This window comes from Lycium barbarum, chromosome 9 (genome assembly GCF_019175385.1).
Source record: "Lycium barbarum isolate Lr01 chromosome 9, ASM1917538v2, whole genome shotgun sequence".
NCBI lineage: Eukaryota > Viridiplantae > Streptophyta > Magnoliopsida > Solanales > Solanaceae > Lycium > Lycium barbarum.
Genome location: NC_083345.1, coordinates 9,131,953 through 9,149,548, shown reverse-complemented (window position 1 = coordinate 9,149,548; position 17,596 = coordinate 9,131,953). Strand labels below are relative to the sequence as shown.

General features: G+C 32.5%; 3 protein-coding genes and 1 long non-coding RNA gene across 6 annotated transcripts; 1 reads left to right on the top strand and 3 right to left on the bottom strand.

The window, feature by feature from the left end:
- Positions 1 to 863: 863 nt before the first annotated feature.
- LOC132611613 (uncharacterized) lies at positions 864 to 1,936 on the top strand. The gene is made up of 2 exons (XM_060326018.1): positions 864 to 1,004; positions 1,691 to 1,936. Exons 1-2 carry the CDS (start codon positions 864 to 866, stop codon positions 1,934 to 1,936), a joined length of 387 nt encoding a protein of 128 aa, XP_060182001.1.
- A 1,326-nt stretch (positions 1,937 to 3,262) lies between these two features.
- Positions 3,263 to 5,771, bottom strand: LOC132611059 (uncharacterized). The gene is made up of 2 exons (XM_060325469.1): positions 5,202 to 5,771; positions 3,263 to 3,610 (listed from the first exon to the last, which is right to left on the bottom strand). Exons 1-2 carry the CDS (start codon positions 5,538 to 5,540, stop codon positions 3,383 to 3,385), a joined length of 567 nt encoding a protein of 188 aa, XP_060181452.1. The 5' UTR covers positions 5,541 to 5,771; the 3' UTR covers positions 3,263 to 3,382.
- Positions 5,772 to 8,764: 2,993 nt separating this feature from the next.
- LOC132611612 (uncharacterized) lies at positions 8,765 to 9,100 on the bottom strand. Its single transcript, XM_060326017.1, has one exon. It carries the CDS (start codon positions 9,098 to 9,100, stop codon positions 8,765 to 8,767), a length of 336 nt encoding a protein of 111 aa, XP_060182000.1.
- Positions 9,101 to 13,377: 4,277 nt separating this feature from the next.
- On the bottom strand, positions 13,378 to 17,006 carry LOC132610394 (uncharacterized). Of its 3 annotated transcripts, none has more exons than XR_009571136.1 (4): positions 16,454 to 17,006; positions 16,239 to 16,318; positions 15,401 to 16,120; positions 13,378 to 13,721 (listed from the first exon to the last, which is right to left on the bottom strand). It is a non-coding gene; the product is annotated as an uncharacterized LOC132610394 (long non-coding RNA). The 3 variants fall into 3 exon arrangements; XR_009571135.1 differs by having other exon boundaries at positions 13,378 to 15,655; positions 16,026 to 16,120; XR_009571134.1 differs by having other exon boundaries at positions 13,378 to 16,120.
- Positions 17,007 to 17,596: the final 590 nt, after the last annotated feature.

Below are 17,596 nucleotides of genomic sequence, written 5' to 3'. Positions count from 1 at the left end.
CCTCCGATGAATAGCTTCTCAGTGGACGGTATACCTCCCATCACGTCGTCCAAATCCTCTCAAAAACGTCTTTTCACCTCCTCACCCAAGCCCGCTTGCGGCGCGTAAGCACTAATAATGTGCAAAATAAACCCTTCAAGGACTAGCTTAATCGTCATCAACCTATCACTAACCCTCTTAACCCCTACCACATGTTCTCTTAAGTCATTATCTACTAAAATGCCTACCCCATTCCTATCCCTCGACCTACCTGAGAATCATAACTTATATTCATCCACATCTTTAGCCCTGGATCCTACCCATTTAGTCTCCTGGACACAAGCTATGTCAATCCTCCTCTTTTTAAGAATCTTAACTAGCTCGATCGACTTCCCCGTTAGAGTCCCAATATTCCAAGACCCTACTCGCAGACTAGAGACTCCCTTAACCCACCTACCCTCTCTAACCCTCACCCCCGTCCGAGAACATGACCCTAGTCTACCATCGTCTACCAAAGCCAGTAAAGCAAATATAAACTACTCGACCAGGCAGGAATCAATACTAAAACACAAGTGAGCAATAATCTAGATGAAATTGTAACTACTACGACGAGAACAAAACAAGTAGTGCAAGAATTCAAATTAGCTGCAAGGACAAAAGATAGAGAATTAAAAAATAAACAATAAAATTAAAAAAAACCAGAGGTATCAACTCCAGTTAGACAAAACCTGCTCACGCCGGAATCACTGTTCACGCCGAAACACTGCTTACACCGAAAACACTGTTCACACCGAAAACACTGTTCACGCCAGAATCACTGTTCACCCTGGAATCACTGTTCACGGCTGGGAGCTCGAATCTGTCGGATCAGAGAGAAGGAGAGAATGAGAGAGGAGAGAAGAGAAAAGAAGAGGAAGAAGACAGGAGAACAAGAGGAGTATAGGGCTGTCACAAACCCTAGGAGAGAGACAACTTACCTGGAGATGCCACCGGAAGGTTGCTGGCCACCGGAGTTGGGGGTGGGGGTAGGGGTGGGGGTGGGGCTGAGGGGATGGGAAGAAGACCGTTCTATTTGGTTGATTTTCTAGAGAGAGAGAGAGAGATACAGATGATTAGTAATTAAAATGTACAATTAATTAAAATGAACATTTTTGATCCCTTTAATTGTAAATATTCACAAATTTACCAGAATTGTTAACCCTTTCACCATTTAAGTACGCGCGAGTTATGTTAAATCTATATTGTTACAATATAGTACTAAAGATAGTCCAGATATAACATATTTCCAAGTCTGTTGATCTTCTTGGATGCTCATTTGCACCCTAGAGTGTGGCCTAGTTGTCAAGTGGGTTGAGAAACATGATGTTTCAGGTTCAAACACCGGTGGAAGCAAAAACATTAAATTTCTTCTCATCTATCTGACCTGGACACCAAGGTTATCAAATAGAAAATATAACATATGTCCTAACTAAAGGGACAAAAACACACACTTTAGTTGCTTGAGAATTAAATTAAATATGACTAGTCAAATATCATAAGGCGCAAAATCAAATTTTATTAGCAACCGAAGGACTAAAAGTGTTACTCCATTATCTTTACTTTTTGTTATGCTAATAATTAGTGATGGTGAGAGGAGAATAAAGTTATATTAGGATAAATTCAGGTGTAGAATGTGATTCATATATTTTTTGGTGTCTAATTGAAAATTCAGGTAGGTGAAGTAGGGGAATTATCAGAGATATTCCAATGGAAAGGAGAGGTGGACAAAGGGTTGCCGAATTGGGAGGAATCAGATAAAGAGCATCTTGGAGAAGAGTTATCTGATGTATTGCTTTGTCTAATTAGATTGCTTTGTCTAATTAGATTGGCTAATATTTGTGGCATTGATCTTGGTGATGCTGCTGCTAAGAAAATTGTCAAGAATTCTATCAAATATCCTGAGCCCAAAGTCTTTTGATAAATGTTTTTTATTTACTAATTGTGTATTTGAAGAGTTTTTTTTTTTTTGTTTGTTTGTTTGGTGATGAAGAAAAAAAAGATCATTTTGGTGAGGCTAAAAATAAAACACACTTATCATTACAACTTTGCCTTTGCGCATCAATTACAATGTACTTAAATTGCAAAATTCCTTCGATAATTACAACAATTCTTATGCATTAATCTCAAGCAAGTTAGGATCGGCTAAATTATGTTGTTTCAGTTTATATTGATATATCATCATAAATTGAATAATTTTAAGCGAATTATTATTAGCTTTTACGGCTCTCCTCGTTTATCCAAATCTGGTCCTCGTAACATGAGCAATTCCTTGTATCAAAAATTTTATGCCACAATATCATAAGGTATACTGGAAGAGTTTAATACTGGGGACTCTGCTGGTTCCTAGACATCAATTCATTACTTGGTTAGCTATTCAGAACAGACTAGCTACTGTTGAGCGATTACAGAAGTGGGGAATTCAAGTGCCAAAAGACTGTATTATGCAACACCACTACTCACGAAACATTGTCTCATATATTCTTCACCTGTCCTTATTCAAAGCAAATATGAAGTAGTATACTCAGCTGGGTAGGAGAAAGAAGACAAATACAGAATTAGGAAGCAGAGAAAAGATGGATTTCAACTGCTTTCCAATTCTGTATTTGTCTTCTTACTCCTACCCAGTTGAGTATACTACTCCATATTTGCTTTGAATAAGGACAGGTGAAGAATAGATGAGACAAATACAGAATTGGAAAGCAGAGAAAAGATGGATTTCAACTGCTTCCCAATTCTGTATTTGTCTTCTTTCTCCTACCCAGTTGAGTATACTACTCCATATTTGCTTTGAATAATGACAGGTGAATAATAGATGAGACAATGTTTCGTGAGTAGTGGTGTTGCATAATACAGTCTTTTGACACTTGAATTCCCCACTTCTGTAATTGTTCAACAGTAGCTAGCCTATTCTGAATAGCTAACCAAGTAATGAATTGATGTCTAGGAACCAGCAGAGTCCCCAGTATTAAACTCTTCCAGTATACCTTATGATATTGTGGCATAAAATTTTTGATACAAGGAATTGCTCATGTTACGAGGACCAGATTTGGATAAACGAGGAGAGCCGTAAAAGCTAATAATAATTCGCTTAAAATTATTCAATTTATGATGATATATCAATATAAACTGAAACAACATAATTTAGTCGATCCTAACTTGCTTGAGATTGATACATAAGAATTGTTGTAATCATCGAAGGAATTTTGCAATTTAAGTACATTGTAATTGATGCGCAAAGGCAAAGTTGTAATGGTAAGTGTGTTTTATTTTTAGCCTCGTCAAAATGATCTTTTTTTTCTTCATCACCAAACAAACAAACAAAAAAAACTCTTCAAATACACAATTAGTAAATAAAAAACATTTATCAAAAGACTTTGGGCTCAGGATATTTGATAGAATTCTTGACAATTTTCTTAGCAGCAGCATCACCAAGATCAATGCCACAAATATCAGCCAATCTGATTAGATAAAGCAATACATCAGATAACTCTTCTCCAAGATGCTCTTTATCTGATTCCTCCCAATTCGGCAACCCTTTGTCCACCTCTCCTTTCCATTGGAATATCTCTGATAATTCCCCTACTTCACCTACCTGAATTTTCAATTGGACACCAAAAAATATATGAATCACATTCTACACCTGAATTTATCCTAATATAACTTTATTCTCCTCTCACCATCACTAATTATTAGCATAACAAAAAGTAAAGATAATGGAGTAACACTTTTAGTCCTTCGGTAGCTAATAAAATTTGATTTTGCACCTTATGATATTTGACTAGTCATATTTAATTTAATTCTCAAGCAACTAAAGTGTGTGTTTATGTCCCTTTAGTTAGGACATATGTTATATTTTCTATTTGATAACCTTGGTGTCCAGGTCAGATAGATGAGAAGAAATTTAATGTTTTTGCTTCCACCGGTGTTTGAACCTGAAATATCATGTTTCTCAACCCTCTTGACAACTAGGCCACACTCTAGGGTGCAAATGAGCATCCAAGAAGATCAACGGAACAATATAGATTTAACATAACTTGTGCGTATTTAAATGGTGAAAGGGTTAACAATTCTGGTAAATTTGTGAATATTTACAATTAAAGGGATCAAAAGTGTACATTTTAATTAATTGAATGTTAAACGTGCTAAATTAGATATGAAATTGAAATTTATTAATAATTGAGGGATCAAATATGCTATTAGCACTTTTTTTCCTTTTCTTTCATGAATCTTTGAACAAGTTGAAAGAGATGCCTTTTCTTGTGTGCAAAACCTTGTCAAGTAGTACATGCCAAGATGCAATTGCCAATTGAAATCATGAAACATTGCGTAATTGTCTAATGACACCTTCTTTCGTACACATGTTATGTGGCTATCATTACCTCGTGTAAAATGTCAACACATTCTATAATTGGTGATATACACTATAAACTTCATGAAACTAATTACAAAACAAGAGCTAAAAATTAATCTTACTACTCCCTCAACAAAGGGAGATCTAATATTAAATTAGTCCAGTAACCAAAATAAGTAAAGCTTATGATTTAACTTAAATAATTTCTTTTCTTGGTAAATGGTTATATATGGTAAACAAGCTTTACCAATAACAAGAAATGAGTTCTTATTCTTTCTTCAATCAAGCACTACTGCAATTTCATGTCCTAAATCTTAGACTAATGTATCTTTTCAAAGTGAGGAAAATAGGAGGTAGCTATTGATCATTGATTAACCTAGCTAGAGACAAGAGAGGCGGAAGCAACTTATACTTGATTGTTCAACTGAACCTAATATTTTTCAAATAAAATATAAACATATATAAGTTGAAAACTATTAAAATTTCAACAAAATGTTAAATTCTAAACCTATAATTTTAAAAGTTTAATATGTTCAAAGTTAAGAACCTCAAAGATCGAATCCATCAAGAAACTTGAATCTATCTCTCCATAGGGAAAATTTACAAATAATCACTTTTTAGCTCCTGTAATTAAAACGTAGATTATCATGGAGTTTCAAATTCAAAGGTAAAACTTCATGATGTTAGCTATTTTATCAAATACACTTACGGATGAAAAGTGACCAACAAATGCTATTTCTACTCATCATAGAGATGCTACTTTGAGTCAGAAATGAAAGAGCATATAAAAGGCAAAAAAGAAAATGGTAGAAATTGATAGTAAAAGAATTACCATGGCAAGTAGCAAATTCCTAGGGCTGTGATATTTCTCCCAATTCCTAACCTTGGCAAAATCTTCAAGTTGCTTGGAGAGGTCTTTGAGACTGATATCCATTGATCTCTCTTGAACTTCCATTTTTCCTTCAAGCTGCTTAGAAAGGTCTTTGAGACTAATATCCATTGATCTCTCTTGAACTTTTTCTTTTCTTTCTGGTTCCATATTGGCTAAGTAAATGTGTGATTTGTTGCCTTCACAGAAACCAAAGGCTCTTGTCTTGGATTTTAAAGGAGAAAACCTGATCACACTTGCAAAAGGAATATTATAACCATAAAAGGGGATTAATGATAGCATAGTGATTAAGTGAGGGGGTAAAAAAAAAAAGGAAGAAGCTTCTAACGAGGAAAAAATTCTTGGAGCATACTAGCCTCAAATATTGGTTTTTATAATGCAAGGATTCTTTGTTCGATCGTGAAGAATATTATATTCCAATTTTTTCTTAGTAGTTTTTTGTGAAAGGTGAGTGCAAATTGAGCAGGTATTGAAATACCTTTTGTGCAAATTGAGCATGCAAAATTAAAACTTTTTTTGTTTTCATTGCTCACCATTAGATTGTTTAGAACTTTATTAAATTTATATATGATGGTTGTACGGTGGCTAGTGAGAGCTCCAACCATTGAGTTTGTCTATTGATTTGGACCATTCATTTGCTGTTAGTCTTTTCATTAACCTAATTGATTAGTCTTTTCAGTTTAAATAATAAAGGAAAAAACAAACTGGCCAAATCCAACTAATTGTCTTTTCAACAAGTTTCAAAGAGACAAAGACCCATAATAGCATAGAGAAAAAAAAAGAAAAAAAAAAAGGAAAGGCCCTGCCGGGAGTCGAACCAAGGTCGCTAGATTCAAACCTCAGATGCTTGACAGCTTGCTCTATCATCTATTACAATATAAGAATTAATAAAATAAAAATTGATGCTTCCTTGAACATAGCACGTTCATTTAACATTCAAAACTAAATAATGTCATATTAGTAGTTTATGTAGTACAGAGGAAGAAGCAGTGTTGCGACATCAAATTCACCTTAATCAAATATTTTAGACCCGAAGCACAAACATATGTGCAAAAATTCCTAAAGTTTCAATGAATAATAGGTCTGAAAACTTTCTTTCTTGAATATAGAGTTTAAATCATAAATCTATTTTCGTATACGTTAATACTTCTAATACATACTCCTAGGGAACTCGGAAAAATATAATTTTTGCAATAACTTAAGAAAAAGTTCTAATGTGGAAAAAGTACAAACGATCACATCAATTTACAATCATGCTAAATTTTCATTTTTTTTTAAGTACATCTGTGAGAAAAAGGTCAAAATACCTTTTGGCTCTCTTTGTTTTATGGAATACCAAAAAACATTATCATTTCTAATTTGGAATATTTTAATCCTATCACTTCAATTTTGACATTCTTCTTATCAACCGAAAGAAAAGATAAGGTAGTCAAAAATTCTTAAAGATTTCTCAACTATTCCTTGCATCTAATAATTTCCTTAGATAACATTGAAAATAATTTATTTATTAGAAATTGGCAGAACATGTAGATTTTACAATCGAATTCTTCCTTTTGCTTATTTTATGATAGTATATGTTAAGTGCACTGATTCTACATTCCATCATAAGCAATATTATTATAATATATATACTAATCGCTAGCACCTAGATAGAATCTTTTTGTTAGTTTATAGTAATATATAATTATATTTATATTATACATATCAAAACCAAAGCTTACTCATTTCCCTTTCTTTGCCTTTCCATAAAGCACTTTTCACATCTCTTTGTGTTTTGAAGGAAGTTTTAAGAAAGGTTAACTTTTCCCCAACAATTTTTTTGGATAAATATTTATACGCATTGGGTGTTAATAAACAAAAATAGATATTAGTTGCACAGTTTTGGCTCATTTATTCCCCTTGACTAACAGACAACACTAATTTTTTTTTTAAAAAAAAAAATAAAAAATTGCACATGACATTTTATTACTGAAAAATTGATTTATTCTTTTAAAAAGAAATCTGAAACCTTGGAATTTTTTTAAATTTGGAAAACTTTTTTTTAACGAGTAAAACCTTGACTAACGGACAACACTAATTTTTTTTCTTTTCAAAATGTGAAAAATTGGATTTTTATAAAAATCTGAAAAAATTAAATTTTTTATGGAAAGACTGTGTTTAAAAAAAAAACCAGAAAACTATCTTTTTTTAAATCTAGAAGAAAATTATGGAGTATTAGTTTTGCACATTTTACTTAAAAAAACAATCAGTTTTTCAGATTTAAAAATTGAATTTTCTAAAAAAAAAATGGGGTTTCCACCCGTTAATTTTTTTTTTCCAAACTTAAAAAAATTCCACATGTTTTAATGAAAATCCAATTCTGTTTTATATATATATATATATATATATATATATATATATATATATATATATATATATATATATATATATAAAAGGCTTACTACATTTGTTTTTTTAAAGAAATGGATGTTGAAAAATTATTTTTCCTTATTCTACAAATAACGATTTTTCAGATTTCTTTTTAAAAGAATAAATCAATTTTTCAGTAATAAAATGTCATGTGCAATTTAATTTTTTTTAAAAAAAAAAAAATTAGTGTTGTCCGTTAGTCAAGGGGAATAAATTCTCAAAAATTTGAATTGAGGGGTAGTTTTAGCAAAATAGATGAATAAAGGGTATTTTTATACCTTTTCTAAAAGTTCAGGGGCATTTTTGTTCTTTTCCGTTAAATTTATTTGGGATTGTGACTAAAAGTGCACCACTTATGCAAACATAATGTACTATTAATGCACCATGTGAAAGAATATGTATGATTTTGATCCAAACCCAAACATTATGGATGATTTTGGTCCTTTTCTCGTATATGTTAAGTGCACTGATTCTACATTCCATCATAAGCAATATTATTATAATATATATACTAATCGCTAGCACCTAGATAGAATCTTTTTGTTAGTTTATAGTAATATATAATTATATTTATATTATACATATCAAAACCAAAGCTTACTCATTTCCCTTTCTTTGCCTTTCCATAAAGCACTTTTCACATCTCTTTGTGTTTTGAAGGAAGTTTTAAGAAAGGTTAACTTTTCCCCAACAATTTTTTTGGATAAATATTTATACGCATTGGGTGTTAATAAACAAAAATAGATATTAGTTAACTATGATTAAGCAATAGTTAACAACAATAACAATATACTCAGTGAAATCTCATATAGTGGGGTTTAGGGAGGATAGAATGTACGCAGACCTTATCGTTTCCGGCAGACCCTCGACACAAGAACAAGAAACATTAAGCAGTAGTTATGTATACAATTTTTACTGAATTAAAAGCATCAAACTCTTCTATGTTCTCGTCTCGAATGAAATCACAATAATAAAACAGTTCTAAGGAAGAACGCAATAGTACTTGATTGATGGAAAGTTCTAACATTGTAACGAGCAATTTTTCATCATAACAGTAACTAACAAACATTATACTTCATTATCCTACCCCCTGGCCTTTACAAAAACCAGGGAGCCTGAAAAACTTGCTGGCCTTGAATATCAAGATATAATCCATCATTCTTTACATGCCATTCACATTTATTATCCCCACACCTTTGAGAATCTCTAGTATTATCAAACAGAACATACTGGCCATGTAATTTATCAGTATCCAAATCACAAGTAATATTTGCACTTTGCTTAGGGTCATCAATATTCACTGACAAACCATTCATACCTCCAGGTTGAATTGGGAAAAATCCAACATCAAGACCTTCAATTAAACAGTGACTTACTAAAGGATCTGTCAATTCATTGCTGATAAATAGCCTGAATAGTGTAGAATGAACCATTGAACATGAATAATATGTAGTCAAAAGAAGAAAAATTATGGGCAAATGTATTTGAAAGGACTTCATTTTTTCTATTTCTCCTTATGAATGAAGCAATATCAGACTTTATATTTATAGGAGATAAAATCTAAGATTTGCATCCGATTATGTAAAAGTAATTATGCTCCTATAAATTTCCAATTATACAAAGATTTACTTGCTCAACTATTATGGCAAAAAATGTAATGGAATAAATGTTAAGATTCTGAACATTTTCAAATCCTCATTGTACTTAATAATTTCGATGGATCTTTTATTTTTGGGTGAATTTCATAAAGGGGCGCTTACCTTCTATTTTATTGTAATTAAAGTCACTAAATTTTTGTAACAAAAAATCACTTAATTTTATTTCAGTATCATGAAAGTCACTAAACTATTTCTTGTAACAAAAGAATCACTCAACTTTCATTAAAGTATCATATAAAGTTGTTAGGAGGAAACAAACTAAATTTTTATATGATATTTAGTCAAAGTCAAAGTCAAATGACTTTTGGTCACAAAAAATATACTACTACTTGTTTACTGACTTGTAGTGATTCTTACAAAGTTGAATAAATATTTTGTTACAAAAAATAGTTTAGTTATGGTCTATGATAAATGAACAAATATATATTATACATAGTGATTTAGATGTTACAAAAAATAATTTAGTGGCTTTAGTGCATGTAATAAAATAAAAGCTAAATAACCATATCTGAAATCAATCTTTTCTTTTGTTTCAAAATTTTAAAAAAAACCCATAGCTTCTCAAATTAGTAAGTCAATCTCCTTACAGCTATTCCCGAAAATGTAAAAAGCATTTTCTCATAATATATGAGACGTTAAAAAAGGAAGTCTGTCCTTCCATCAAAACTAATATATTAAAAAAATAATGATTATTTTGTGTTGGAGGATTTTTGGTCCTGTGAAAAGCAAAACTTGACTATAAGTTGATAATTTTTTATTTTTTTTAACTTCTTTTTGGTAGCACCAATTTGATATGTTTTGGGTGTAGACATACTTAAGCGAAGTTCGGGGTCCTTAAAGCAAAATTTTGAGGACTTTTCTTTTTAACTATAATAGTTTGTAGACACTAATGAATTTTTGAAGGACCGTTCAAGTTATCATTGAGATTTTTAGTTCATTTCATTTTGCACCCTTAATGTGTGGTCTCGAGCTCTCTTAGGTGGAAATTGATGCATCAACGACATAGTTTTGCTTTTCCTCCCTTAATCATAGGTTTCAGGTTCAAGCTCTGGGTATGCAAAATCCTTGGTAGGAACGCTTCCCCTCTAATGGGGGCCTTAAGCAGTGCGAATCCCGATATAGTCGGACTCCAATGCGGATACCAGACACCATGTGAAAAATTGAAACAAAAAAAAAGAGAAATAATAAAAAGAAGTTCCTCCTCGGGATCAACCTAAAGTATTGGAGCAGTGATCAACCTCTTCAGGTTCAGATATCAAAACATCACAAAAAAATTGCTTCATCCTGGAATGAAGGTGAACAATTTAAAGACAAATAACTCCGAGTTGTATTCATACATTCATCAAAAAATTATTATGTTTGTTAAAATAGTTTGTTATTTGAATTGGGAATTGGGTGGATCTTTCCACATCTGTGGTGAAAGGCTTCTCAAAAGGGCTTATAAGTCTTGGTCCTTTTATGTATTTTGATTTGGTACACTGATCAGTTGGTATTTTATCAACTTATCTCTTCTTTAATCTTAGATTTTGCTATGTTTGATTGAGAAAATAGTGCATGTAATGACATTTATTTTCATTTTACAGGTTTTATGTGATTTAGAAGTGATCGGAAAGAAATCAAGTGAAAAACAAGTCAAAAAAATGTCAAACTGAAGAAATGAGAAAAGTAACTAAAAGCGCAAAAAATGGCCAAATTTGTAAATCTGAAAATTAGAGGCTTATTTTGTCATATTTTGATTTTGAAAAATTGGGGAATTATAGGGGCAATTCGCAGGAATGCCCTTATTTTGGGGTGGTCTTTAATTTTTGTTCATTAAATTGGTGGTCTTTAATTTTTGTCTTTCGTTAAAACCCCTTAGTTTCGGGTTCGAACCCCACTCAGTCAAAAATTTAAAAAAATCTGCAAGGCAGAGTTTTGCATGCAACCCCGCTCATGCAAAACTCTGCCTTAAGGCAAAATTTTGCATGATTCGGGCAGAGTTTCAACTTTACCTTAAGGTATCAAAACTCTGCCCTGCGAAATTCCTTTTTTTTTTTTTTACTGAGCAGGGATTTGAACCCAGAACCTAGAAATATTAGGCGAAGGGCAAAATTAAAGACCACCCTAGATGAAGGACATTCCGAGCAAAAAAAATGAAATTATAAAGAAATAATTATGGCCCAATACCCACGAGTGATCTAATTTACTAAAATTAGCCCAACAATCTCCTTCATACCCTAAATATCCCTTGGTTTATCTAGTTTATGCAACTTCATCCTTCAAAGACTCCATCTTCTTCGGCCCTTCAAATCACTCGGTCCATTTCTTTTCCTAGCTTTTCAACTCCGTCTTCCTCTTGTTTTCTCCTTTAAATCCACTGCCACTTACCAGACTTGTTTTTTCTTCCACTTCCGGTTCATCTAGTAAATTTTTTCTCTTTGATAGTGGGTACAATTTGTGGGTACAAACAGTAGCAAAGGGGCGGGTTCAATACAACTAAATGTTCGATTAGAGGAATTCAATGCTTGGGTTTTGCAAAGTGGTTTCATGTGTATATAAATTATATACATTATATATACAAAGTATATTAATGTAAATATGTAGCTATACTTTGCATACACTATAATTTGAGTTGGTTGCATGTGTTTATACAAAGCATATACATTATGTATACAAGTATATTTTATATATATATATATGTATGTCTATACAGTATATATACATTATCTATACCCCGATGATACGGTAGGGGGCTAGAATGATATAGTGGGTTAGATTGGCTGCAAGCTAGATGTGTGAGAGGTATATATAGGTTATTTTCCCAATTATAAAAGGAAGACTCAGGGAAATCATTATTATCTTTGGCCATATTTTCAAGCTTTGGAAGCTAAGGTTCATCAACAACATCATTAAAGGTGAATATTGGAGCACTTTAATGAGAAATATCCTAACCCTTCCTTCAATTCTTTGTTATGTATTGACTATTTAAGTGTGTAGTTTTTTATTCTTTCAATTGAGTGTTGTTTATGAGAATATTTATTATCAAGTGTTGAATTAAATCTTTCATTTTGCTTATGTATTGAACGATTTTTATTTCTAATGAAGTGGTCTTTGTTTCTTTAATTAATATGGTTCTTTAATGTTCCCTAAGGAATTAGCTAACCCTAAGGCTCGCCCATTTACTTTAATTTGAGCTCGGAAGAGGAAAGTTGAGGTTGAGAAATATTAATTAACAAGAATTTGGGGCTTTAAACCTCATCTAACAACTTGAGATAGAAATAGAAAAGTTAACTTGAGATTCAATTGGTTGTGTTCAATATCACACTCTAACGCTTGAAAAAGCTTAGAGTGAAATTCATTGATTTGGTTGAAAGACTTTTAATGAGATTTTAGAAATCATTATCTATTAATATAGACTCGCTCTTAGTTACAAAATCGTGAAATATATTGGATCATTACGTGAGAGTCCCTTGTATTCATGCTTGGCCACTGATCATTTTACCAGCTTCTAGTTAGTTTTATCTTTGCTCGTTCTTAAACCAAAAATCAAAATATTATCAAGTGTTTGGCTTAGTGTAGAAAGTGAAAATTCCTTACTTCCTTGATCACCTTTATATTGTTCTCTGTGGGATTCGACCCTGACTCATTGTTGGGTAAATTATATTGCGACGATTGTATACACTTTCTCTTTGAGAAGTGAATTTGGACGTTATCAATATCATACTCCTAAGTGTGTAATTAGTACTGATTTTTATAAAAGAAAATTCAGGATGTAATCCTTTTAAATTTCGTAAAGGTAAATTTTAAACAAGTCAGAAGAATTCTATAAGTTGCAAGAAATACATATGTTCTTGTTCATAGGGTTTTTATTGAATGTAAAAGTGCAACACAAGAAGTTTAAGATAGACAAATATCAGGAGTTTAAACCTTATTACAAATCAAAAGTCTGCTATTTAAGTGATGACGGGTGGAAAAATAATCAAATTTTGAACTGTGTTCTATCAAGTCATAATTAAACAATATTCTTATTTCATCATATTTTCTTTTCACGAAACACTGAATAAGTTATTAAGTAACTGCAATAACTAACAACATGTATACTTCACTTATTATTGCACTTCCCGCATTACAAGAATCAATTGACCTTAATTCTAATGGGACCATTTAAACTGAAAAACTTGTTTGCCTTGAATATTTAGATACAATCCATCATTCTTTGCATGCCATTCACATATATTATTACTACATCTTGGAGAATCTCTAAGATTATCAAAGAGAACAAATTGACCATGAACCCCTTTTGATTTTTGAGCAGCCAAACCACAAGTAGCATTTGCAGGTTGCTTTGGGTCATTGAAATTCACTGGAAAAGAGTCTTTACTTCCTTGTGGAATTGGTGAAGTTCCAGCATCAAAACCTTCAATTATACAGTGAGTTGATAAAGTATCTGCCAATTCATTGTTGATTAATACAGTAAACTGTATAGAATGAACCAAAGAACATGAATAATATGTAGTCAAAAGAAGGAAAAATATGGACAAATTTAATTGTGAAGACTTCATTTTTTTCTCCTCCTTGTTTTTTTTCTTTTTTGCTAGGATATGGCCTATATGAGTAAAGCATCTATCTTTATATAGTACTATAATATAAAACTTAGGTGAACAAAATCTACAGTTGCATGCTAATATTTAAGTATAAATATGTTCCCTTTCATTAATTTCCATTTATGCAAAGATTAAGACGATTCTTTTGCATGCTCAACTATTATGGGAAAATAATAATGGAGTAAATGTTATTTAAGATTCTTCCCTCCTAGTTTTTTTTTTTTTTATTTTAACTTGTCAATCTCTTTATAGCTATTCTCAATTATTCAAGAAAAAGGTTTAAAAAAAAAACTCATTATATGGGATGTTCAAAAGAATTTCCTTTTGTTCCATCATAAAACTAATATCTCCTCAAATTCAAATTAAGTGATACTCTTTCGTTTTGTCTTTTTCAAAAAAAAAAAAGTTAATTTTTCATATTTAGAAATAATTTAACTTTAAATTTCTTATTTTACCATTAATGAAATGATATATAACCACACTACAAATATATGGAAACTACTGGAGACAGCAATGTGAAAGCAATACTTTTTTAGTTTTTTGGAAAATGTAAGGTTAATCAATATGAAGTGATTCTTAACCACTGGCTAAGATACTCCTTGGTTGTACAAAAACATTAATGGGCCACAACCTTATCATTAGAGGCTAGAGCTGTCGAATTGAGCTTGGCCCGCGAGACCAGTCCAACCCAACCCTTTATTTAAGTAGGGTTGGGCTAAGATTTTTTTGGCCCATATAGAAATGAAGTTCAAAAGCTCAGCCTCTCTTGGCCCGCCGACCTCAAGGGTTGGGCTGAGGCCAGCTCTTGAGGCCAGAAAAGAATAATAAATTAAATTTTTTTTTTTAAATAAGTAAATTAAATAAAAAGATAAAATGTAATGAGAAAAAAGAATATACTTACTATTAAGTAGTAATTAGAAACTGGAGTAATAATTTTTAGTCTTAGAATTTATATTATGTTTAATTTCTTTTAAACGTGATATGAATTATTGATTAAAAATAATAATTTATTTTTGTTCTCTTGAATTTTTTCTTCTATGATATGGATTTGCGCAAGAATGGATGATAAAAGATTCTATTTCATATTGCAAAAGTTTCTTCTATTTCATATTGCAAAAGTTCCATGTTCAAATTGTACTAAAAATTACCTAGAAAATGTTGTTTTGGAAGATGAAAAAACTTAAAAGCTGGCCCGTCCTAACCCGCGGCCCACCTAGGGCTGGGTTGTGCTGCCATTTTGCAGGTTCTTCAGTTAAAAGGGCTAGCCCGTCCTAGCACATTTAATTCTTTGATCCTTTAGGGCCGGGTTGGGTTGGGTTGGGCTAGCCCATTTTGACACCTCTACTTATCATGCAGCACATATGTCTCGGGGACAACAACAAATGACTCCAAGATATGACATCTCGGGTTGTAGTTTATGAAGCTCAGACAATCTCATTCATATCAAGATGCAACAACAACATACCCAGTGTAGAGTGTACGCAGACCTTACCTCTACCTTGGAAGGTACAGAGGCTATTTCCAAAAGACCCTCGGCTCAAGATGCACTGCCCAAAAGCTTAAGGCATACAAAATGATGTTGTTGGCGAATCTATCCTCTGATAAGAGAACAATTTCACTTAAAGTTGTATCTGCTTTATGCACAAATTTAATAAGACGTACACATAGAGAGACTTATAATACTTTGTGTGAGAAGCAGAGACTTCATCTCCCTTATATTTCCACAGCAATAAAAGCACACTTCCACCTAAGCCGGTGAGAAAATTGAACGAGCTGATCAGCGAAGTAACTAATAACTATTACTCCCTCTGTCCCAACTTATATGACACACTTTCCTTTTTAGTCAGTCTAAAAAAGAACGATGCGTTTTCTTATTTGGTAACAATTTAACTTTAAATTTTATCTTTTACGTTTAACGAGATGATCTATAGCCACCAAATATCTTTGGTTCTTTTTAGACCACAAGATTCAAAAGTCTTTCCTTATTTCTTAAACTCCGTATCCAGTCAAACTACATCGTATAAATTGGGACGGATGGAGTAATTAGCATTCGAAAGCATTACTAAAAGTCTAAGATTTTGCAGGCCAAAAAGAGTCGATAGAACACCAGAATGTACCTTTTATAAGGTTCTATCCAGCACGCTGCATGGACTGTGATGGCTCTACCAAATTAATTCTATTCAATGACCGTGGCCACACTTCTCTAACTGCCCTGCATGACCACACAATTCAACAACTTATCAAATAGAAGGGTCTAACAGAAATTAACACAGAGGTTGGATAATTAACCAACAGAAATCAACTAAACAACAAAATATCAATCTTCTTACCAAAATGCAGAACCAGTCCCAGGCCCCCAGCCCCAATTCCAACACCTTAGCAGGTAAAAACCACGCAATCTTCTGCATACCTAAAGGACAATCACTCACTTTTAGCAACCAAAATCTACATTCATGTTTCAAAACCCAAATTTCAAAGAACTCTGAAACAAAGAACATCACAGGAATGCTAAAAGACATTTCAATGGGATGTAATATTTCTTTACCTCACTAAGGACTCTATAAAGAGCAGAGTAGACAGCAGGCATACGAGACGCCACGTAAGCAAGTGTTTCATCCTACCTATACTTGAGGCCAATGTCACCATAGGCGCTTTTGATTTTCCACCGCTGCGAACATTCAACAGACTTGAGAGGATCTTCAAAAAGCTCCTTGGATATTGTGGAGGTTGGAAGCATCAAATTCACTTCCTTTATTTGGCTGAATGATTCTGATAACCTCAACACTTTTCTCTTCATATTTAAGCTCCTCTTGCTCTGCAATAAATTATATCCAACCAAAACACAAAACTTTAGAGCGAGATCAGATAGAATTGCATCAATCAGTCAACCAAGTATCAAGTTCCCCTTAGCATCCTTACGCACCAATATACAGACGATTGCAAACCAATCCTTCCTGTCTCCTCAGACATACAAAATCACAAAGAACAGATAGTTCATCTCAAAAAGAAAAAAGGACCAATATTTGAAGCATATGAAAAAGGGTTAATGTAAAAACAAGAGAGGGTACTTGGAAGTCTTTGAATATGACAAAGTTGATTGCTAAAGTGAAGGAAGCATATAAATGTTACTAATAGCCTTTTTATTTGTTTATATCATGTACCCCTTATTTGGGGGGCAGGGAGGACAAAACGTTGCAACAAACATGGTGTTCATTGGCACTGGAACTAAAGTCCCTATCAAGCCTGTGCTTTTTTGCACATATTCTTTGCATCCTTCAATATGATCACCACAATAAAATCAAAACAGTGGAACTCTAGAGGAAAAAAAAAATCCGAGCTTTTAGCTATACCAAGCTCTAAAACGTAAAGCAAAGAACTTGACTAACAAATAAGGCAAGCTCATTTTCACAAATTAACTCCTTTTTGCCCAAAGATACTGGGAAAAATCAGTTTCAAGATAATAAATGGAAAAGAATGTGCGTCTGGTAGGAAGTATTACAGAAAATAATACATGTATTAGCTTTGATCCCTTATTTGGTAGTGATTTTTAACCTATGTATAATTAATACCCCTATTAAGTAGTATACATAGCAAATCATGATATTACCAATACAAAGGTTATTAAAAACATGGATAAGCATGGTTAGAGACAGGAGTGTCCTCAATAGACCAAACCAAACAGTGGATA